Genomic DNA, 26,010 nt, shown 5'->3' with positions numbered 1-26,010 from the left:
AACACCCTGAAAACCCGGTTTGGACCGGAGCTTGAAGTTTGGTCCGGTGCTTGATTTCAGCTTGCTGCATTACTCTGAGCAACACAAGCTGAGAGGATAATACCTCCCATCCAACAACAAACCCCTGACTGTGTCACACAGGCCAGAGACGGTATACAGTCAGGGAAGCTGTGCATTCATCCTCTCTATTGTAACTGTGTGACAGTTGTGAAAGGAATTTGTGAAGTAAACTTTTTTAATAAAAATAATACTCACTAGTATTCACTGAATTAAAAACAAATGATGTGCTGCTTTAAATCCATGTTCAGGCACTATCTGCCTAAGTGAATATTGGTATCATTCCAAATATCACATGCTGTACATGTGGGTTATGGGATGTCTACACCTTTTGATGGGAGCAGACTTTCTAATTTTGGAGATGTTTTTAACTTTACTATTGCATCATTGGTATATATTGATGTATTTCTTTTTATATTGTCCACTTCTAACAGTCATTAAAGGTCTCTTGTATGATTGATTCCCCATGGCCCTTGTAGGCTTCCGTACAGCAGATGATCTAAGATCATCAGGGGGGGGAGTAGTCTATTAATTATATAACAGATCCGCAGGCGGTCACACTACAAGCTGCTGTACATGTATGATATATGGCCAGAAAGGGGATTAGAGGGTTGCCTGGGAGTCGAAAGACATATCTTCTTTTTTCGACAACATGTTCATAGGGAGTGTGACTTTGCAGCTCAATTTACAGTATGCTCACTTAACCCACAACTTTTACTTGAATGACTAAGTAGCTACCAAAGAAGTGGTTTGAAGACCAATATTGTTTTAGCAATAGATAGATAAACCTTAAGGCAAATAGATAAATGTACACATGGCACACAAGTACAAAACATAATATTAAGATAATTACGGTATAATATTAATAAATATAATCTATCACAGTAAAGCATTTATCTATCTACAATATCTAACTCTCTATATGTTTTTATTTCATATTTATCTATCCATTGTTGTATAGATATACATGGATGGACTAATTTGGATTTCCTTTTTATTTCAACGAGAACAGAAGTAGAGGAAGGAACAGGGATGAGGGAGCAAAGGTTGGATTAGGCTTCTGCCCACTGAACAGAATAATTGCCACCCGCAGAGAAGCCTCCACGTGGGGCCTACAGAAACTTCCCTCATGCGGAATAAAGGCTGGATGCCTTTTAGTGTAAACTATTATTCATCTCATCCTTGGTTCTAACACTGCTAAGTTCCCTGCAGATAAAGTATAGGTACAGCACAGGGTTGGGTGGTCCAAACTGAGATATGTAAATTTCAAAGGCTTAGTCATGCTAAATTGAGTTTTTTTAGAGATAAGACGCAATATGACTAATGCTACTTGATAATGGCATTCAGCTCAGAGATAAACAGCTACAGTCATATCAATGCCTAGGAATGATGAATGTACTGATGGGAGATATTGTAAGACATTGTATTAAAGCGATTTGTCAAGAAAAATATGGTATAAAACAACAAAAAGAGCACTTTTATACTGACATGTAATGGCCCTTTACCAGTAAAATTCCAACTTACTGGGGCATCAACCAATTGTGGGTCATCCCAGGTGTGGGTTACATGTAACTTTATTTGTGCTAAAACTTATAGATTACTAACCCACATATCTGGATCAGGCATTATAGACTGTTATAGTCTACTGTGATTTTATTTTTTAGGAAATACTGTATGTATGGTATTGGTGGTTCCCAAAGAGTCTCACTAAAAGGTGAGTGGCACCTCGAGAAAGTTTGGGAACGGTATTATAAACAATCCTAAACATAAGACATTTCAATTTAATCCAAACTTCCCTTGAAGATATGCGCAACTAATAAGCAGAGGACTTAGTTGTGACTCCCTCTAGTAACCTGGAATAAGTAGAGGTGGCAGAGCTCATATAGTGGTTTATTTAAAGGACTTTTCAGGATTCAAAAAGCATGAATGCTTTACTGCACCTGAGCTCTGTTGATGTAAAAATGAACTGCAATACCTCGCACAACCTATGAACAGGTGTGGCGCTGTTCTTAGTAGAAAGCAGCCACATTTTTTTATACTGTGTAGTAGATAATAGTGTAAGCAGCCACTGGGTATGATCCAAGGATTTTTCTTACTTTCTCATTTGGAGTGGGAAAAGAATTTTCCCCCAATATGGAATAATTGGTGTTCATCTTAAAATATTCTATTATGTTTTACTACGGATCAACAATGTAGTTATATAAATTGGTATATTTTCAACCTTACCGAGTCACTCTCATGTGCTGTGGTTTTTGTCTCAAGCTTGTAACCTCCCTCAAGCTATTTTTTAAAAATGTATTATCTTTTACCCATGTTATAGAGTATCACTTCTATTATGAAATACTATGTTATGATGATGATAATGTGCGCAGTGACATAAAGATATTTACTAACAAAGCAACTGTGTCATGAAATCTAGGCCAACGTGGGGCAGTAGAATTGTTTGCAGGAGAATAGTGCAAAATAATGTATCTGGGTCACAAAGCTCCAGAAGAAGAGAATAGAGCTGATTGATCTACAGAGTTTATCACTAAGGAGAAATAAATCAAATAGTAGTAAAACATAGACAAGAGATAGTTAGAGCTTATCCATCTTACTCCTTCCCTCATGTACTGATGAACTTTCATAATAATAGACCCTCAATATTTTCATCTTATCCAAAATCTCAAAGCTGTTAAAAAATTTGGTTCAGGTAGGAATTGCATTTTTATGTTTTATTTTGGGGTTTGAATTTATTTAGTGAATTATTTTTGGGTGTGGGTCTGAATTTCAGGGTCTAGTCCAGTGCCTGAGTTTATTTTGTTGTCTTTCTTTCCATCCCTCCTTATTTTATTCCATCTGTATTTACCTGAATGTGTGTGATACTATTGTATATTATGCTCATTTGTTAGGTTATTCTTGGATTTGCACTTGGACAGTTGTTTGTCAGGCATAGCAAGACTAACCATGCATGGTGATGGTGCTAAAGAATTGCATTTTGCAAATAACAAACTGCAGATTTAAAATGTGATCATTATGTAATGTATCATATACTCACACCACAATGCACATAGGGGCACCATTAGCCTTTTCGTCTCAAGCAGCAGAAAGGCGAGGTACAACCCTAATGGGGGTTCCACTGTATCTCTCAGCGTGACAGAAAACAAATTAGAGCATGTTCCAGCAGACTCCATATGTGCAATCCTTTCAGGGGAGAATATCTCCATACATATGGCATATGTTGTGTAAGGTGGTCCATAGAGACTATGCAGCTTTGTACATCCTTTGTGCACATGGCTCAGCAATCTGCATGATCCCTAACATTGAGTCTCGATATAAGAACATTAACCCTTGGCATACTTTGTCTAAATTGAAGCTAGCAAGAGAGCAACTTAATATTGGTTAATAGTAGCCATACTATATCTATACTGTGATGCAATGATGATTGGCAGGGTTACGGGATGTGTTACCTTCCTCTTGACCAAAAATGTAGCATTATAGGTTGATGGACCTGAATCCTTCCTCATCTTTGTAGTATCCTTATATATCCTCATTTATAGTATCCTTACTACATCTTTTTGAATGATTGGAGTCCATTATATTGGATTGGATTGGGTTTTTGAGCCGACACGTAACATGGCGGTGACAGCTCACAGGGGAAGGGCAGAATCTGTGATCCAGAAACATATAGTAGAAAGATGTTAATTAACAAATACAAGGCCTTCATGTCAAATGTTGCGATGCCAAATGTGGAGATAACAAGATATAAGATCCCCACTGTTTTATTGTAAATTGTCTTGTTGCTCCTCTCATTTCCAGCATGGCTCCAGATTCGGTAAAGCAGCTTATAGCTCCAGAGAGCAGTGCCAGCACTCCTGCAGTGCCCAGTGTGTGCCAACCTTTATGATAACCAATCCGAAAGCACAGGAACATTTCACTGAAGATACTGCAAAGTAACCAGGGAATGTTCCAGCTAATGGAAATTGAAATGCAAATCTTTCCAGAACGTGAGGAAAGACCTCATAAATCAGGACTGACAGAAAACATGCAGAAACTCATCAGGGTCTATTTGTACAATCAGAAACTGTAACTCGTACCACAGGAGAATACCTGCACTCCCAGAACGACACAGAATCTGCCCATCTTAATCAGTCTGACCCTCGCAGAGACTGTCCTCTCTGGGAAATCTTTTTACTTAGGCAATATATCTGCCCAAACAAGTGTAAACACGATGAAGTTCTTGCTCTGATGTGCCCTGTGCTGACTTGCTACTCCCTGGTTGTTCTATCCATCTGAGATACCATCTGCTCACAGCCCTGGGCTGGTTAAAACAAAGACTGAACCGTGAATGATCTCTGGCTCTGTTCCTTGTCTGGTCACAAGGTGATGGTCTGTGATATTTCTGGCATAACTCCTGGGTACCCAGTGCTAAAGAATAAGATACTGTTTGATTCTGGCAGGCCAGGGCAAACTGTATTTAATATATCAGTAGATGCCATCAGATGTACTTAATCTTTTAAGAAATGGCCTTCCAGTCCACAGCTTTATGTATTGTGTTACTTAAAGGAGAACTCTTTATTATGCTTCTTAATAAAGAATATTCTGGCTGTTTACTCAGTTTCATCCTAGCACAGTTACATACATATAGATTTTAAACTTCTTATAAGGAACAAATGGGGCATGTGATTATTGGTCTGACTACAAGTCCAGAGTTTGCTTTCCTGTGTAGTCATGAGGTTGGTCTTTACTGTGTCTCTTTACAATGTTTTGCTGACCTTGGAACTAGGGGATGACACCATGTTTAATCCCTGCTCAAAGTTAGAAGACACCTTGTTACCCAGTTCCACTATCCATATTAATTTGTATGTTCCATCAATAGGGGATTACCAAAAATATCAAAAATAGTGTCTAACACCTGATAGGTGTGAATTCAGGTCACCAAAATGTATGGAGTTCACAATCCTCTGTTATCAGCCTGGGTGCATGTAGTTAGAAAGACAGCCGGAGGATCCCAAAAATGGAAAAAGTGAAGAATACTCAGCACTCATGAGAAGCCACCAGGGTAAATGTAAAAGTAGTCTTCTTTTATTAGCATCTCAGGAACAATACAAAGTCAATGGGGCTTATTTACTAAGGGTCCCCTGGACGCATTTCCGTCAGGTTTTCTGACTTTTCGTGGATCACGTCGCCAGGCATTTAGAAGGGGATTGAGTTGCACGCGATCGTATTGTGTAGCAATCGCGCTGGCTTTCATGTGACACAAATCAGAAGGCAGGCCGTCGGACGATCTGACGGATTCGGACAAAACGCAGGATTTATCTTAAAAATTGTGTCACAATCCAAGCACTTACATACACCGGGAGGAAGATGGTGAACTCCGACGGACCTGATCGGGGAAGCGGCACATGCAGGAAATCGGACGCACAATCTTTGTGAACACCAGTGGCCGGGTAGGTAAATGTGCCCCAATGTGCAAATGATCAACGCATTGGGATACCAAAATATCACCTCTACCATATGTAAAATCTTAGAGCAATAGAAGGTGTTCATATAGTAGTTATAATGTTAAGTAACTCCCTTGACTCTTCATTGTATCCTTTGAGATGCAGCTTTACTCCTACTTGTAAGAGCTGACAGTGAGAAGCCTATCACAAGCAGGAAGTAGGGGTAACAAGTTGAAGGTTAATCATATAGTAGATATTGCAGAATAATTTGACACTCTACCAGGACCCACCAAAAGATGGGTTCCAAAATTAAAGGGGTTTTTGGGCTTTAAAGTTATGGTTTATTCTGCCTGGGGGAGGAGGCTGTAAAAATTAAAAAAATATATAATGCAGGCAGGAAGTCCCATCTATCCGCTTCCATGAACCTGATACATCATAAGATTCAATGATGTATCAGGTGACCGGAAGTAGTAGAAAGGGAACGGCTACCTCTGTAAATAAACAGGGGCATGACACTGATGTAACTAGAGGAGGTAAGAATAAGTTTTTTTTTTATTCACACCACTTACGACACTGATGTAACTAGAGGAGGTAAGAATAAGTTGTTTTTTTATTCACACCACTTACGACACTGATGTAACTAGAGGAGGTAAGAATAAGTTGTTTTTTTTTGTTTTACCCAACAAGGCCAGATATATAGTATTTTGTTAAGCCAGGACAACCCCTTTAAATCTGATTTCTTAGAATCAGAAAAAAACAGAGGCAGAATCCGTGAATCAACACCTATTAAACTATACAAAAAGCTGATCTTCAAGAATATCCAATTGTGGCTGCAAACAACTAGAATTTACTTGTTTACATTATATATGTATCAAGTTTTATATTACAAAAACTATGTTCTGGCCAAAAACTTTATTTAAAAAGAGGCTGCATAGGTTTTGCCACTTTCCATTAAATAAATGGGTGAACATAAAGTGGGGCAAAGTTCTTAGTTCCTAGACATGTTTCTTAGGGTCAGAACACAACAGGTTAATTATCTTGGAGAAAAGATGTTATTTCTTGGCCAAGGATTTACATTGTATATTTCATTTTACAGATTGCTTGTGTCTATATGTACATATACCTATTACTATACTGAAGTTAACAATACACAGTTTTCAATTTGTAGTCTCCAGTGATGGGAATGATGTTATATAACTGATATAGAAGACAAATATTTATTGTCCTCCATTATAGTTGCATTACTTAGGGGTGAAGTCTTTCAAGGGCACAGTTGAGTGTGCTGAGCTATCCATGGTGCTGACATCCACACACTGTTACCGAGAGCCAGCACAAGAATGATGGACGCAGAACATTAGTTGTGATCACATTACTGAAAATGAGATTACTGAAAGCTAATTTTTTATTGGTGGCTATTTGCTGCACTTAAAATGGACGCAGTTTCCATCTTTATTTATTTATGTTTATTTCATTACTAGTCATTTGGATGGTCATTTAAGATAGCAGTACATTGTTACAACATGCTGGAGGCAAATAAGTCCTCAGGTTGTGAGCATTGTAAAAAATGCATAATGTAGATATAGAAATTAATGCCAAGAGACCTAGTGAATCGTTGCTATTATTTTAAAGTTCCACAGTGAAGATCCAGATATGGGAACATCATTCTCCTTCCATAAGGAAAACTGGATTGTGGTAACACGACAATATATTACCAAAAACCTAATAAGAATATAGAATAGATCCATTGCAGTAGCGCTATAAGTGTACAATCATATTAATTTATTTATATTTTTTATGTTTATTTTTCTATCTATTCATTCATATATATCAATTGAATTCCACCTGTGTATTAAGTCAGAAGTATTGTTGACTCCTCTCATCCAATATCTTATTATTATACTACCTTTCTAAATTACCTATCATTTTTATCAAGTTCTGATCCCACTGTCCAGCTTTATTATATTGCTTCATTATTTAATTTGTCCACAAAAAATTATTCCTCTTGAAAAAGAGGTACTTTACATCCCCGAAACAAGTTGTGGTTTTGTCCGATAAGAATTATAAATAAAGTAATTCATGTATGTAACCAACCCTCCTTCTCCATCACCAATTAGAATAAAGCAGAGGAGAGACAGCTTATCTCTTCTATAATGGAATAAAAATCAGTCTCTGAAATAAAATCTTTTAGGGAAGGGGTCTTCTCAAAGGGGTGGTCTTCTGGATAGATTTCTGTCATTTCTAAAGCTGGCAGTATGAGAATCAAAGACTGCAGGGGTTAAAACCCTAAGATTTGTCTTGCTACTGTCTTCAGCGGATTACTACCCAGATAAAACCCCCTCCTGACCTGGTTCCCAGTCTGTGAGTTTGTTGCTGTTTGGATTGATCAATATTTGGACCTTGACTCTTCTGTTGTTGTGACCTTTGAGGTGGTCCTGCAAGAGCCTGGGCAGGTCATGTGATCACCACTATGTTTGGCTGTAGTCGGTTGGTTGCAGTACATCCAGTATGGCTAGTGTTTTGGTGATGGCAGTTACACATCATTACTATAGTAACAGTGCAAGAAAACCTGTTAGATCATCCCTGGGAGCAGAGCATAAGAGGTAGGAGGAGTTACTTAGAACTTAAGGATCTTGGGACTTGTAGTTTCTAGTGTCGGCCATCTTGGTGATAACTCCACCTACTTTATTTATATAAAATTTTGTGAACCATAAAATCAAACTAATTAAGCTCCATTTTGTGACTAATGACATTGAGTTTTGTTACATTCATTTATTTAAACCATCATGGGTTTTTGTATCAGACGTTCATATTCCCGGAATACCCCTTTAAGTAAGCAGGGACGGTTTGGTGGATTCCGTGCTAGGGCTCATTATCCCTTTCCTGTCCTGTCCTGAATGAGACATTAGATATACTGTTTATATTGTACCATTGTAGCACAGAGCAAATCTGGGTATTTCTAGCTTTGCACTTCTGTGTATGCATCAGTTGAAAGTATTTGTGGATGATGATTGGTGCATAGTACCGCACTTTTTGTAATATTCCTGCAATTCTCATCAGATTATACAGATTTAATATCTCTATATTTATAAGCAATTCATCAATATTAATCCATCAAAAAGAATTATTGATAATTAGAATGGTGCTTGTAATGTCTCTGGCCATTAGTAATGGGGGATCAAGGTGATTTACTAATTTTATTTTATTTTTAGACTTCTCAAAAAGGGGCATCATATCACAATTAACAGCTTTCGGCACGCTATCATACGCTGAATACATGTTATGTAATGCAAAATTATTTGGCAATGCATTTATGCTTGTTCAGTATGCTAGAGTGAATTTGGGTCAAACAAGGCTAATGCTGTATTAAGGTGTTATGTATTAAAAGAGGCAAGTAGCCCTGGCAAGATGTAAGAGACCATGACAGATTTCACGCGGCGGAGATGAGGTAGATTCCGTTAGCGGGATCCTTGCTTGACCTTCTGATAACAGTAGTCTCATGAAAACGTCCTGAGCAAACTACTCTATTTTATATCAGCCTTGGGGATACACGTAGGTCTAAATCCTCAAAACAGATTCCAATTAAAGAATATATTTCTATGCACATGTCACCTGAGGTAGTGTTGTTATACACATCTAGAAACTTGAAGTCCTGTGCAATTAAATCCGCTCTGTTCCATTTACTTTTAAGGGATTGGGCACTTTTACAAAAATGTAATGAAGTTAGTACAAGACCCTATTACATTGATGGCGAACCTTTTAGCAGCCGAGTACCCAAAAAGCAACCCAAAACTGCCCTTATTTATCGCGAGGTGCCAACCAAAAATTAAAGCATTACCTTGTTGCTCCCTGTTCTTCAACAACTTTAAATCATATTGGCCTCCTGAGTAGTAAGATGGAAAATTTGCATCATTTTAGCTTCTTTCCACTGTCCCTCCGCACACAGAGAATTGTGGGGCCAGCAGGAGGTCCTCCAAAGCTAATTCAGCCCTGTCTATACATTCCCCCTCTTCCTATAGTCCCAAGTAGCAAAATAAGTGTGAAAATATGGTACCAGTGCCATAGGTTCGCCACCACTGCCATATTAGGTCACCAATATTGTACTTAACCTGGTAAAATTTGTGTAAAGCCGTCAGGAATCAAGTGGTATCTTAGTGAGTGTGTACTGTGTGTGGTTGGACCGGGGAGCCTTAGGAAGCAGATATCTCTCTCCTACAGGAGGAGACCTGTAGATATTACATTTTAGTTGGGGCAATGGTGAATATTTGTATTTGGTTTCAGCAGCTCCAAGCTGCACCTCCATGAAAAGAGCTCATGATCAAAACATGAAGGCATATTAACGATTACTAAGTAAAATGGGAACCACTTAAACATGTTAGAATGCATAGTTATCAAAGTATGGATGAATTGAATAGGCAACTGTTCAGTAACACAGTCCCTGGTATATAATGAAGATGTATTTCCTCTGGATCCTACTTTGACTGAATACGGTTAACATCTCAACAGATCTGGGTTTCCAACCTTTTTAGAGTTGTGTAATATCTTATTTCAGGGAACACCTACATTTTCCATTTCAAAAATAAAGCTAAAAAAAAGTAACCGCTTTTTTTAACCGCTATCACTGTAGCGGAAAACAGTGTTCCTATTTGCAAGCAGAATAATAAATAAATAAATAATAAATTCCCAATGAACATGACTGAAGAAAGAAACAATGGAAACTGTCACAGTGTCACAAAAATTGAGAGTGCATGAACAGGAGCAGGGCTTGTCTCTTTATTCTACCTAAAGTGCATAGGTTTAACTTCTACAGAACATGTTATTCTAGACTTAATGTGATTGTCCAGGCTCTACCTTAGTGAGTCTCATTCGCCTGTAAATATAGTCATATACATGTAATTTTACTGGCCATAATAAAATAGAAACCATTGTTTAGGAAAGTGGGTGCTGCTCATAACATGAGAGTGGGGGCAATAAGAGGGAATAGATCTCAAACTGTATCAGGGTCTCTGTGGGATCTTTAGCTAAAATATAGTCACAGATCACAGCTTTGCCATAATTGAGCAAAAATAAAGTACAGCCAAGCGAAAAGTTCTGAATATGGAAAGTAGGTAATAACAGTGTTGGACTGGAATGACTTTGGTCCACCAGTAAAATATTTTCATGACATCTTCCACTATACAGCTACATGCAAATATTACTTTATATTTATTTTCAAAGTTGTAAAATGTAGCTGATCCACAACTTACTTTTAAGCCCTTTTCTTGGACTGTTATGGTGCTAGAAGCCTAGTCAGTAACCTGCTGACTGGCCTTTGCATAAGGCCCTCTTATATTTTCTTGCTAGTTCTATTTGCTCTACTTCTGTACTTCTGGTTTCTGGTATTTGGCTTTTGTTCTTGACTTTGTATTTGCGATTTTGTGCCTTATTTGCTATCTCTGCCGGATTACTGAACAGGCAGGGCTGTTGTAGGGCTGGAGTTCTAAGGTTCACTGTCTTGTCTTACATCCTGGAGTCCAGTGTTCCCATTACATAATAATTGTGAGTCTGCTAAATATACCTCTATAATAGACTCAACTAGCTGTACTGTACCTCATCATAGGCTCTTATTGTTAGTGATGTGGAGTTGGGGAAGAACACTCTTTTCATATTTTTGATGGATATGTAAAAAAAACAACAAAAAATTTAATAATAAATGTCTGCTTTTTAATCTGGAATGTTCACAGTTGGGATAAAGATCTAGCGCTTGTCTCCTGTTTGTCTGCTATTAATATGTTAAGCAGCCTGTGCTACTTCCAGCCTCAGGTGGCGATCAACTCTCCACGCTATTAATTTATTAAAGACTAACTTCTCTCTGACTATTTAATGAATTAGGAAGAATTATTTACTTCTGCTTCCTTATAGTGAACTTCTAGAGAATGTATTAGGTCAAGTAGTAACATGCCAAAATATCTTAAAGGGGTAAAAATATTACCTGATATTAAAGATATTACAATATTGGCTGAAATGGAATGAGGAGATGCAAGGATGGGCAAATGTGTACTTTAAATTGTGATTTTATAGAGATTGGGCTTATTCATATTAAATGTTTATGTAATATCAGGTTCATAGGCAACCCCTGGATCTGAGAGCTGACTGTTAGGAGTGCCAAATGTGCCTAGCAATCTGATATTGATGACCTATGGATCGGTTATGAATATTAATATGCTGCCAAAGCCTGTTAGCTAATGCAATTTCTCATGCAACTAATTCCACACAATATTATGACATAATAACATAAATAGCATAATTTGCATATCAAATTGGGACACGTTTACTTTCCCGGTCACTGGAGTTCACAGAAAGTGCATTGTCCAACTATAATACAGCATGCGGTGATTCACTAAGATCATGCACCAGAAATCATGAATGTGTCGCTTCCCCACTCAGGTCCGACAGAGTTCACCATCTTTTTAGTGGTGCATCTTAGGGCTAGGGCTTGCAACACAATTTAAAAGTTAAATACGCGCCCAGTCCGAATCAGTTGGACAGTCTGATAACACGCCCACTAATTTGTGTCACATGGAAGCCAGCGCACATACGACACAGAAGGATTTTATGCACCACAATCCAGGCGTACACACTTATTAATTACCTGTGCAAGCCGTTTTAGCCCCGAAAAAGGTGCACAGTTCAACAAAAGTGTGCCCTCGACCCTTAGTAAATGACCCCCATTGTGTTATTGTGAGCTGTAACAAGATCATGTTATTTTGTGTAACGCAACTCCAAAGGTCTATATGCATAAGGTTACATGCACACGACCATGTGCCTAATCCAGGCCGTTAACTATGGGCCATGTGCCCTTGCTAGCGGCTCGGCTGACACCCTACCATGTCCATTCAAAGTTCCCGACCTGCTCTTTACCTTGCGCCATGGCCATCTGGCTTGTTCGTGGTGCTCTTACTGTGAGTAACAGAGGTCAGTGGGGGGCCATGAGCTAGCGGCAGTTTCTGCAGGTAACTTACTGCCCCCATTTACGGTTGTGTGCATGACACCTAACACATACATTTAAAGGAAATCTACCACCAGGATAAAGGGTTGTAAATGGAGGACACTATAGTGACCTACTGGTGTGTGCCATTCTGAGGATCCGCTCTTCTTTTAACTTCTTATGTCCTGGTTTCTACAAAACAAGTGAGCCTATGGGGCTGTAGGCTTCATAGATTAATCCATAGATTAAAGAAGTCTTGAGCCCCTCAGGCTCATTTGCATAATTTTTAAAGCCTTTTTTTCCATAAAAACCAGGGCATAGGAAGCTTAAAGCAGCAGATCCTGCCAGAGGGGGTACACACCAGCATGCTAGTGTGCTTGGTTTATAATCCTTCATCCTGGTGGTAGATGTCCTTTAAGGAACTAAAAATCCATCTAATATCCATCTTGGTCCTGCATTGTAAGGAGCTGGCCGTCTCCAAATTGTAAACATGAATGTTTAGTATAATCTTTTCCAATTTGCTATTCTGTAATGGAGAGGCTGTAATATTGTGAATTGCTGGCTATACTAACATTTAATATCATCGTATATTAATGACATTATATGAATCACATATTTACTTACCCGGAGTTAAAAAATAAAGCAAACAAAAGTAAAATGTATTATGGAACCAAAATATGCAGTGAGTCATAAAAGAAATAGAGCTGCCAGGAAAAATACAGTCATGGGGAATTTTAATATGGAGATGTGGATACATTTAATCGGTAATGGCTCTATGTGCTGCAAATAGGTCACTAATATATTGTTTTTAGCCTACGACAAAACTATAATTTGGTTATGAAGAGACTAAAATGTGGGAACAGTAAAAAGAAGTGAAATGAAAGAGCAAAGCGGAGACATGTGAAAGGTAGTAGTTAAAAACAGCATGTCTTACGTTCCCTCGCGTGGAGAGGCAGCTGTGACAGATCTGCACATTGAGGTCAATGGTAGGAGATAGAACCTAAAAATGATGGGGTGTTGGATAACTGAGTATGACAAAATACATGTATCTGTAAGCAGAGATACAATAATGTGAATCTTCCCAAATACTTCAGCTAAAGACAGAAAATTCTGTTTGGCTGTTAATGTTTGTCTCTAGATTCCAATAGTATTAGCTGGATGTAGTCAAAAATGTTAAACAATGACATAAAGTTACATAAAACACTCCCAAATCTTCACTTGCAGGAGAGGGTTTCATAAACCCTGCAAGTGTTGGGGCTGAAAAAGCTGAATATGCTTTAATTGTCTCTTAGAATGGGACAATTTCAGAAAAGTTATGGCTAAAAAAAAGTATAAACACATTCCCCCTAGTGTCCAATACTATACAGGCAGTCCCTGGGTTACGTACAAGATAGGGTCCACAGGTTTGTTCTTAAGTTGAATTTGTATGTAAGTCGAAACTGTATATTTTATAATTGTAGTTCTAGACAATTTTTTCTTTTTTTGCCCCAATGCCAATTGGAGTTTCAATTTTTTTTGGTGTAATGGGACCAAGGATTATGAATAAATCTTCATTACAGACACTTTACAGCTGATTATTGCAATCTAGGACTTTAGTAAAGCATTCAGAGAGCTTCACCAGAGGTCATGGGGGGCAGAGGGGTCGGTCTTTAACTAGGGGTCGTCTGTCCTTAAGTAGGGGACCAGCTGTATACACTACATTGGCACTAAATAATTAGGCTTGCAGTATCAGATTTTAGAATTACCATGCAAATTTATTACAGATAAAAATAAAAAACTAAGTTTATGTTTATGACTAATTGTAATTAATTTCTATTATCATAGTATATATACCAATACAAAAACAAACATTCAAATTGATCAGTGGATAGATGAATGACTGTACAAAGTAGTTATAAATGTTAGTTACTAAAATAAAAAAAATCTGTTACAATTGAATTCAGGAGGACCAACACAACATAGGAGTAGGGTCCTACTCCCAAGTGTTATATATGGAGGTCTTGTATAACTGAATAGTACCTTTGTATTTTCAATTTAGTTATACAGTAATACCAAAGCAAACTCTGTGAAGTCTGATTGTGCAGTTATGCAGTACTCCTTAGTTCTGTCTAAGCTACCAAATGTATGAAAGAAGGAGGAAACTGAAATAATAAAAACCTAAACAACAAGAACAATGACACAATAGCACTCTACACACCCAATAAACTAAAATCACTATTATTAGCTCATAGTTGCACAACAAACACATTATAATATATATATGCAATTACAAAGGTTCTGCCCATGGTCCATGGTAAGACTCATCTGTCATATAGGGGTTCCCCTACACATAGTAATATCTCAAGGATCCCCATACACACAGGATAAGTACATCAGATATATCATTACATTACATAGACAACAAAATACAGTTGTATATCACAAAACAAGGGCTACCTGAGTATCATATAAAAGTGGTATAGGAACACATCTACTAGATATACTAACAAATATAAATAAATAAAGTCCAAGACATAAGAGGAGACCCCACAATCAGCGCTCAGGCACTTGATAAATCTCCCCCATAGTTTATTTACAAACTTGCTTAATTTCTTTTTTTAATTCCTCTATATCCATTGGTAAAAACAAAATGTAGCCAAAATATACATAAAGTAAGCTTTAAGTTATAATACAGGGTCTTCCCTGACTAAGTTAAATTCCTCTTCCACTAAGTTGTGGGTATAGTGATTGATTCTCTTTATTAACTGCTATAAAAATGACACTAAAGAAGTCAGAGTTTGCAAGACAGAATAGGGAAAGCACTAGCTAATCGTTCCTTATGTCCTCAGACCAGCCAAAGATTCTCCATTAATCATTGTATAGTAAAAGGGCTCAAACTTTTGTTCTACTGTGGCAACTGCTTAGAAATGAGTAATAGCAAAGCTGATTGTTGTTTTTTTTTACATGTTATATTTTCTCAAGGCTCTGTGGTGGAAACGGGGGAATTGGCATTGTTCCTATAATGCAGTGTTCTTGAATATGTTTAGCTAATTGGAATCAAGAAAACACATTTACAGTACACGATATTCGGTTTTAAACACCAACTTACGGTGAATATCAGTTCTTTGTTACATTGACATAATGGCAGAATTATACCGTGGTAACATAAACTTCCATCAACATTTCATACAAATATTACAAATTTAATTTAAAAAAAGCAACCAACATTAGAAACTACTGTATAATATAAGAGAAAACAACCAACACAGGTATCTTAAGACCAACTAGACCTATGACACATGACACATGATACAAGGGGTGTCCGAGGCCAGTGAGCTTACGGCACTCCGTGGTATAGGATGTTCTTATAGTTTATTTGTTGATTTGCATCTGGATGACTGTCCTGCACTCCCTACACTTGATTCTACATATTGGTTACAGGGAAGGGAAAACTGTCCCTTTTTCTATGGTTAAGCTAGTCCCTGCCTGCCGGTGATGGTCAGCTTACCCGGGCTAGTTCTAAGGATACCAGGGTCTGATGTAATACAAATTTGGGTCCCCCTAGCGAAAAGATTCCTGCAAGTAAAACTTGGAGAACTAGCAATCTCCTACACAAAAACATAACCGAGACTGAATACAAGTAGGAGGGCAATAGGGAGGACAGAAATAAAGGGTAACAACCAGAGCAGATCCACATGGCACTCACTATTACATAAACACAGACAAAGGGGGACAGACAGGAAAGTGGTGAGTGCATACAAGAGAACAGACAAACTTCAGAATCTCTCACCACAGACAAAGAAACAAGCTACTAGAAAGTTCCAACAGAACAGAGCCAGGGATAAGATGCAGATGCAACAATACCTAGTAAATACTGAATGACAAAACCAGCCTTAAATGGAGCCCGGCCACTCCTGATAGGATAACACAAATCAACACCGCTGAGACCTAAAAACACCAGCACGTAATCCAGAAACGCCAACTACAAAAAGACAGGTATAACAATCAAGCCACAAAGCACAGTGGTAGAGAACCGACTAAAGGCCGCCAGTTTAAATTCTGACAGTTGTCCAGTTTGAAAATCCATTTTATTTACCAAATTAAGATTTTGTAAGGTCATACATTAAAAAGGTAAATGGGGGTCCCTTGGAAAATTTCTTGAGTTCATTGTCTTTCACTGACATAGACAACCCAATTATGTGAAAGGGCAGTGTAATGTTTCCTCTATGATGGTGCTTTATGGAGGTTGCTTGGATGACAGAATGGAGGTCCCAGCAGTGGAACATCCAGTGACCTGGTTTTTGTCTTGTTGCCCTTTCAAGTTGGGTAGGTGTTGGAGGTAAGTAGGTAGTGTATTTCTCACTGTAAAATGTCTAAACCTGCAGAGCAATAGTCATAAAATAGTTTGTATATGTCAAATCCCTTATAATTTCATGCACATTAGTATGTACTGCTTTTCTCTGGTAGTATTTGCAGCTTGCCTGCTGATGCTCTCCTCCTGCAGCTGCGCCTCCCCAGACTAGCTGTTATTGCAAGGTCACCGGGAAAAGAATAGATAGAAAAGTTTTTGCTAAGCGAAGTAAAGATTTCTGAACCATCAGAGAGAAGATTTAAACATTTTTACATAAACTCTGTAGAAAATAAAACATAGTACATAGAAACCCGGAAACCCACCATAAATAGCCCAGATCCCTATAAGCTATGGGGTGCTCTTTTAGTTGTCCATAGGCAGAAAGAGAGTGAAAATAAAATGGAATGTTTTAAACACTATGAAAAATAGTTGCTGCCAGGACAAGGTCTTAAAGTTTCTCCTTTATTTACTTCCCATATTTTACAGCAGAAACATTAAATGTTTTTGGGCAGTTGCCAGCGATTAGAAGACGGCAAAAGAAATCCAGTTAGAACCAATTAACTTTGTAATTGCATAAGCTCTGACACAATGAGAAAGGCTATCGCTAGCTCAATCAGATAGATGTTGACAACATAATTTCATATTCTAAAAACCAAACAATTTGTGGAAGTAAAGTTTTAATTTAAGAATCCCATTAATTAACAATTATATGTTTTAAAGTGTTTTTAGAATAACAGCGTTTAGAATCTGAGAACTGGAGGCTTCTGATACACAGGAAACAATAAAAATAATACACTTTGATACTTAAAGGGGTTGTCCACCTTCAGCAAATAATTGATATGACTTGAGTAAGGAAAAGTTATACATCTTTCCAATATACATTCTGTATCAATTTATCTAGTTTTCTAGATCTCTGCTTGCTGTCTTATTATAGAAAGCTTTTATGTATACTTTCAGTGGATAAAAATCTGTCCATGGTCATGTGATGTCACACAGATGCACAATATTATACTCTGATAACTCTCTGTGATAATAACGACTCATGCACCTGCGTGTCCATCACATGACCAGGGACAGATTTCTATCCACTTAATAAACATAGAAACTTTCTATAGAAGGACAGCAACCAGAGATCTAGAAACTATGAGGAATTGATACTGCAAGTGTGATAATAATATTACCACTCTACAGTTTGTTTTATTTTTATTATATTTGGTTTTTTTTGTGGAGTTTCATTCTGTCCTATTCCGAGTCATTAGACTTCATTTGACCAGTTTTACAACCAGCCAGGAAGAGGCACTGGGCAGTGCATCTCCACACTCCAGGGAGTCTGTTTGATTAGAGAAATGTGCACTTCCCCAGGTGACAAAATTAACACCTTAGGCCAGAGTGGTTCAGTAAGGGAGGGGGTGAAAGAACCAGCAGACTCTGGTTTTCCCTCCAAAACCTAGACAATGGGAATATCATAGCTGTCCATAACTGGGGCATAATTCATAATTGTGGGCCCCCAGTTACACAGGACAGTTATGCGGTCTAGACACACTCCTGGAGCGAAAATCAGAATTTTAGCTCCAGGGGAAGGCAGCCAATAGCAGAACACCCCTGATATTAGGCTAAGACACCCCGAGTTTGTTATGGGGTTAATGGGAATAACGTACCTGTTTGGTTGGAAGCAATGGCACAATTGTGCCATCTTCCAATCAAAAGTTATGGGGTTTTGATAAAAACCCAGACCCAAAAAGTACCTCACTGATGGGAGGGGGATAGAAAAACTCCCCCTCACAGTGACATCACAGCCAGGGGTGGCGGTCAAAATGCCCCTGTGTTTAAATTAGTGAAGGAGCCACATGTTGTTGTTCAGTCTGGGGGACTCTATAACACTAGAAGACTGGATCGATGTCTATGCCCTGTCCTCGGGCAAAAGAATGTCTTCCTATTTCACTAGCAAGAGTTTTTTGTTTCCCTTTTACTAACTGTTTGTAAATATCGTATGTGTATTTTTAAAAATCTTTTTCATTTTATCTGACAATTTTATTATTTGAGGGTACTACATTTTTTATATAAATTAAATTGTTCTTTTAATAAGTCTCTGCTTGTAGCCTTAAAGATTCTGAGTCTCTGAAGGGAATTACGTTACCAGAGGTCATTTTTAGCATAGTCCATGTAGTAAGCGATTGCATGTTCTGTGTGAATTTATCATTGTAATATCGTATAAGTAATGAGTGCATATGGTGTGTAACTTATCAGGGTGCATTGTCTGTGTGGTTGAGGTGCCTACGGCCTTCTTTGCGTAAGTAACTTGTAGGTGGTGGCAGTGTGGACTGGGTGACAAGATTGCGCGGAGTAAATGTAGCGATGGGATGGCATTTTGTGGAAGTTTGGGAGCTTAGAGTAGTTATCCCCGTGTGGTAACTCCGGTGAGTCGGGTTCGTGACAGAAAGTATATTGGAAATTTTATAACTTTTCTTTACAAAAACAATATTAATTATTTGCTAAAAGTCGACAACCCCTTTAAACTAATGTCATATATAGTTTAGTGAATCGTTTTAGTACATCGTACGACGCTCTATACATCGTGATCATAGGGTCATGACAAAGCTCAATATTGGACTTGGAGCTGGATATGTATTTCAGGTGTTGGATGGCTGATCCTATCAGTGGTTAGGGCAGCATCTGTGAGCTACATACATTTTATACTTACTCCTGACAGTCAGGGCTTTTTGTATCGACCTCTTGCTACTAGCACTACTTTATCTATTACTCAGCTAATTGCTGAGTAATTACTCAGCAGCTTATTGCTGTTATTGCTTTGTTATTGACTATTATTTACCTTACGATTCTGTACCTTGCCACCATCTTGGTTTTTTTACCCCATTTGCCTGGAAGATAGGTAGGGACAGAGGCTCTGGGCAAGTTCAAGGCCTTCATCTCTTCATTGTCTTAACAGTTTCACTAATGGAAAAATAAATCAGAGTAATGTACATTTCTTTCATTGCATACTCCAAAACTTGCTGAAAGTTATGTATTTTCTTTAAAATGGATGTCCGTGTTTTAAAAAAGTTTTGCTTATCCTTACAATAGGTGATAAATTTCAGGGTTCAACATTTAACATCTCTACCACACCCGCTGCTTTCTGTATGGTGGTGTGCTTGGTAGGCAGTCTTATCTGAACAATGCAGTCTCTTCATTCAACTCATCCAAGAACTCAAAGGATTTGTTACAGTTTTAAGGCCAAAATAGTAGTGAAAATTTCCATCGTATGGTAAAAAACATAATGCTTGTATGCTGGTAATAAAACAGAACGATTTTACTGCATGGTGTAGAGCAGTGATTTTCAACCAGTGTGCCGTGGCACACTAGTGTGCCGCGACACATGGTCGGGTGTGCCGCGGGGAAAGTTCCCCAAACTATGGTGCCTCCTATGTTTTGTTTCCCGGCAATGCGCAGCGATGCGCAGTCACGGCTTATTACAATGTAGGAGACGTGTACAATAACACATGCGCAAGCTTTGACCCTCGCGCGACAAAATGACATCATCAAGGCGGCGCATCATCCTGAGAGCGGAGAGACTCTCGCATTTGCCACATAATGAGACTCTCGCATATATGAGCCACATAATGATCAGCACCATATACTAAAAGCAGGGAGAAACTGAGAACTGTTGGGGAAGAGCTTCGTGTGTGTCTTTCCACCATTCCTGCCAGGATATCCCTTTTGTGTTTATCCAAACAGGCCCAGATTTAACACTGAGTAAAATAAATTTAGAATCTATATTATTAACGATATGTATAATATGACTGTTTTAGTGTCATTTTGTGCTATTTTTGTTGGTGGTGTGCCCCAGGATTTTCTAAGTATAAAAAGTGTGCCGCGGCTCAAAAAAGGTTGAAAAGCACTGGTGTAGAGTATAATGAATATATGAATGTTCTTAATTTTAATGGTATGTCATTAAGATGAATTTCCAATTTGAGAGCCTCATAATTTTCCTTAACCATCCATCTTTTACGTGGTTCGAGTGTTTGAGCATGATGGTAATCCTCCTGAACTGTGTGACTTTGGGAATGTTCCAACCCTGTGAAGATGTTGACTGTTCCTCTGACCGTTGCCAAATTCTTCAAGTAAGTTCTTCTTTTAATACATACAATGCATACGCTGAACTGTCAATCATTACATGCATTATTGTCTACAGCAAAGGTTTCCAGCCTTTTGTAGCATGGGAGCCGTAGTCAAAGATGACCATTGGTGTTGAGCCACATCAGGTATTAAAATTTTAAATATGCATAACGTGCAGTCATCAGTCATTCAGTCATCAGAGTTTGCAAATTATACTGGATACATTATGCAATAAATCTCTTCGAACCAATAAGGCTGCCTGGTTTAGTCTATTACAATGACTAATAATTTTTTCAGATTTTACTGTATGAGTTTATGTGACCGATGTGTTCAGGAGCTAAACTCAATCTGTAAAATGAGTGTAGCTAAAAATGTCCTGTCAGCTGTTATCTGCTCTCATACTGTCCTAATTGAAGATGAAGTTTAGTTCAGCCTATAAATACACTGGATGCATTAACATGCCATGTGATAAATCCCTTATTGGTTATATTCTGACATGGATTTCAAAACTGAGTATACCATAATCATCAAAGCTAAGTGAAAATTGGTGACAAAGCCTATTCTACCATTAAAATCCATCATAATAAACCAGGTGTTAGGATTGGTACACAAAAGACAGGGGATAGTGTGCCCTGAGCTTGCCCCAACCTCTGTCCCTTCCTATAGCCCCCCCACGCTAAACCGTGGGGCGACTACTTGAAGACTCGAAATATTCTGGGTAAGTGTGGGAAGGGGAACACAAACAGACTGACAAACATAAAAACATAAAAGAATAGTAAACAAGCCGGAGTCACAACTAGAGGGTACGTCAAAAGCAGAATCAGTAAGCAAGAGTCAAAGTCCAAAACTAGCCGAGTTAGCAACAATATAGATACAGATACAGAGCAATACAAACTAGCAGCAACCAGGTGGAGAAAGGGATTTTCAAACACTGGCACTGGTGACTAGTGAAGCTGCAAATTATGCAGCCAGAACTCCACCTCCAGAACCTGATAGGTGCTGGACAGCATCTGGGAATTAACCCCTCATGGTGCAGAAACAACCAAGCACCAAGCAGAGGTTCAAAGTCCCAGCCACTCCTAGACAGCGCGAGATCTTAGCAGCCGCTGCCCAGGACGAGAGGTGGAGTTTGCGCGGATACGCGCCGGGGTTCGGAGAACGCTGCTGGTACCACCAGAAGAACCAGAAGTCCCAGCAATCTCCCTAGCGAACCTGACAGTACCCCCCCCCTGACGGGGGGCCTTCGGACCCCTAGATCTTAAAGATGGCTTCTGAGGGTAGGTCTGATGAAATAACCTGAGTAACCGTGGAGCATGAACATCTCTAGCCGGAACCCAAGACCTATCCTCAGGACCAAAACCTTTCCAATGGACCAGGTACTGCAGGGAGTTACCTACCCATCTGGAATTCACCACCTTTTCCACCTCAAATTCCAGATTCCCCTCCACAATAGATGGAGAAGGAGGGTCAGAAAGAGGCAAAACAGGCTCAACATAGCGCTTCAGAAGACTCTTATGGAAGGTGTTATGGACCCGCCACCCTGCTGGAAGTGTAATCTTGAAAGAAACCGGGTTAACAATATGAGTAACAACAAACGGACCCACAAACCTGGGCGCAAACTTCAAAGAGGGGACCTTCAATTTAAGGTTTTTAGTAGATAACCACACTTTATCCCCCACCACAAACGTATCAGATTTAGTGCGCCTTCTTCCAGTTTGTTGGACCATAGAATTTTGTGCCCTCTGAATATTCTCCCGAACTTGTGACCAGAGCGAGCGCAACTTGGATGTAATGGCTTCCGCTCGAGGAATATTAGAGACAGGCACAGATGAAAAAGAGAAACGTGGATGAAAACCATAATTGCAGAAAAACGGAGATACCTGTGTGGACGAACTACAGTGGTTATTAATAGCAAATTCTGCCAACGGAAGGAATTTCACCCACTGGTCCTGACTGTCCGAGACAAAGAGTCGCAGATATTGAATCATCTCCTGATTCATTCTCTCGGACTGACCATTAGACTCAGGATGAAACGCTGAGGAGAACGACAGATTAACTTCCAGTCTAGAACAAAATGCTCGCCAAAATTTGGAAACAAATTGTACGCCCCTATCTGACACAATATCATCTGGTATACCATGGAGGCGTACAATGTTCTGTATAAACAAATCAGCCAATTCTTCAGCTGAAGGTAACTTTTTTAATGGAACAAAGTGTCCCATCTTGGAGAAACGGTCCACTACCACCCAAATCACTGTATAGCCTTGAGATGCTGGCAGATCAGTGACAAAATCCATTGACACTTTAGACCATGGCCTGGTGGGAACTGGAAGCGGAAGAAGAGGCCCCTCAGGACGTCTCCTGGGAGTCTTTCCTCGCGCACAGACCTGACAGGCTTGGACAAATGCGTGCACATCCTTAGTCATGTGAGGCCACCAGTAACTTCTCTTTAAGAGATCCAAGGTACTCCGCATTCCCGGATGACCTGCCAATACTGAGCAATGCGTCTCCTCCAACACTCTCAAACGACAAGAAAGAGGAACAAATAATTTGCCTTCCGGAAGGTCTTTGGGTGCAGATTTTTGTCCTGCTAAAATTTGAGAGGAGAGGTGGGAGGAGACAGCTGCCAACACAACACCTGGAGACAAAATATTACTGTCCGTAGTCGCTGGAAGCTCAGGAGTCCCGAAGCTACGGGACAAGGCATCAGCCTTCACATTTTTTGACCCAGGTCGGTAGGTGACCACAAAATTAAAGCGAGAGAAAAACAAGGCCCACCTAGCCTGACGTGAGTTCAAACGCTTAGCAGTATCCAAATATACTAAGTTCTTATGATCTGTGAGCACAGTTATCGGATGAAGAGCTCCTTCCAAAAAGTGTCGCCAGACTTCAAATGCCCACTTAATGGCAAGGAGCTCTCGATTACCAATATCATAATTCCTCTCACAAGAGGAAAACTTTCTAGAGAAATATGCACAGGGCCTAAGTCTGGTGAGAGTGGAGGACCCCTGAGACAACACTGCACCTACTCCTACCTCAGAGGCATCAACCTCCACAACAAACGGTAGAGAGAGGTCAGGTTGAACCAAAACTGGGGCTGACGAGAATGCCGCTTTTAAAGTTTCAAACGCTGAGCAAGCGGCAGGAGACCAGTTGTTTGGATCAGCACCCTTACGGGTTAGATCCGTGAGGGGTTTGGCGATCACAGAAAAGTTCTTTATAAAGTTCCGATAATAGTTAGCGAAACCTAAAAATCGTTGTAGGGCCTTAAGATTGGTAGGCCGAAGCCAGTCCGTGAGCGCCTGAACCTTACTCGGATCCATCTGTACATCAGAGGGAGTCACAACATAACCTAAGAAGGAAACCTTCTGGACGCAAAAAACACACTTTTCCAGCTTAGCGAAGAGGTGGTTTTTGCGCAACCTGGTAAGTACTTGGCGGAGATGTTGCTGGTGAGAAACCATATCAGGAGAAAAAATCAAAATATCGTCTAGATACACCACGATAAACACACCGATGTAATCATGAAAGATGGAGTTCATAAAGCCTTGAAAAACCGCTGGGGCATTACTCAAACCAAAGGGCATAACCAGGTATTCAAAGTGCCCCAAAGGTGTATTAAATGCGGTTTTCCACTCATCCCCTTCTCGGACCCGAATCAGGTTATAAGCCCCTCTGAGATCTAATTTAGAGAAAACTTGGGCCCCAGAAACCTGATTTAAGAGATCCGGGATCAAGGGGAGGGGACCTGAGTTTTTTACCGTTATCTTATTTAATTCTCGATAGTCAATACACGGCCGTAAACCACCATCTTTTTTCTCCACAAAAAAGAACCCGGCCCCAGTGGGCGACTCAGAGGGACGAATATGTCCGATTGCCAAACTCTCATCAATATAACTCTTCAGTGCCTCCCGTTCTGGTACCAACAAGTTATATATACGACCCTTTGGCAATCTAGCATCAGGAAGAAGGTCAATTTTACAATCAAACTCCCTGTGAGGAGGAAGGACTTGGGACAAGGGTTTTGAAAACACATCTGAGTAGTCCGAGAGAAAACCTGGAAGACCCTGATCTTCCGTCACTACTGTACATAGTGAAACTCTGGTCAGGTGCTCCTTACAGAGAGGACCCCAATGAACCAGCTCCAGAGTTTCCCAATTAATTACCGGATTATGGATCCGGAGCCAGGGTAGACCAAGAATGACATTTTCAGACAGGTTTTCCATAACTAGAAAAGAACACCATTCTTCATGCATAGCTCCTACCATAAGCTTTATCTGCGGGGTTCGGAATTTGATCAACCCTGCCTGTAGAGGGGTCAAATCCGCACCCGACATCTGGATAGGAGTGGACAATGGAATCAATGACATGCAAAACTGAGAGACAAAATTATAATCGATTAAATTAGTCGCAGCACCTGAATCCAAAAAGGCGCGACCAGTGCAGGAAACAGACTGAAACTTAACCGTACAAGGTAAATACATTCTAGACACAATAGGGAGTACCTGAGCTCCTAAGCAGTCCCCCCGACTACTGCTTAGGAGCGGAAGTTTTCCTGCTGCTGCCTCTTGGAACAGGTGTTGATCTGATGATCAGGACTTCCACAGTAGAAACAAAGATGGCGTCTTATTCGATGTTGCTTCCGCTGTGCAGGAGAGATGCTATCCAGCTCCATGGATTCCAATTCTGGACTACCTGGAGACGGACTGGCCGCTGGCTGACAGTCCGAGGACACCCGAGGTGATCGCCTGGATCTTAGGCGACGATCAACTCGGATGACCAGAGTCATAGCATCATCTAATGTCTGAGGCTCGGCATAAGCCAAGACTAAATCCTGTACTCTGTCTGACAGTCCGGACATAAATTGGTCTTTTAGGGCGCAGTCATTCCATTGAGAGTCAGTCACATACTGTCTGAACTGGGCACAATAATCTTCTGCTGTCCGTTTTCCCTGACACAGAGATCTAAGGTGGGAAACTGCAAGTGCTCGGCGGTCAGGTTCGTCATAAATCTGGCCTAAAGCAGAAAAAAAAGCGTCAAGAGAAGAACGGGATGGAGAGTCAGGTGGGAGAGAAAAAGCCCAATTTTGCGGATCCCCACGCAACAGGGAAATTACCACGCCC

At 39.7% G+C, this 26,010-nt stretch overlaps 1 protein-coding gene across 2 annotated transcripts in view; it reads left to right on the top strand.

The window, feature by feature from the left end:
* The window catches only part of CACNA1I (calcium voltage-gated channel subunit alpha1 I), a 510,641-nt gene that overhangs the window by 204,565 nt on the left and 280,066 nt on the right, over positions 1 to 26,010 (top strand). For both annotated transcript variants that reach the window (XM_072127725.1, XM_072127724.1), the window contains exon 3: positions 20,781 to 20,892. In XM_072127725.1, the coding sequence (XP_071983826.1) occupies positions 20,781 to 20,892 (112 nt within the window). The remainder of the gene's footprint in view (positions 1 to 20,780; positions 20,893 to 26,010) is intronic.

This window comes from Engystomops pustulosus, chromosome 10 (genome assembly GCF_040894005.1).
Source record: "Engystomops pustulosus chromosome 10, aEngPut4.maternal, whole genome shotgun sequence".
NCBI lineage: Eukaryota > Metazoa > Chordata > Amphibia > Anura > Leptodactylidae > Engystomops > Engystomops pustulosus.
The sequence above is the reverse complement of the archived record's forward strand: the minus strand, read 5'-3'. Positions and strand labels throughout refer to the sequence as shown.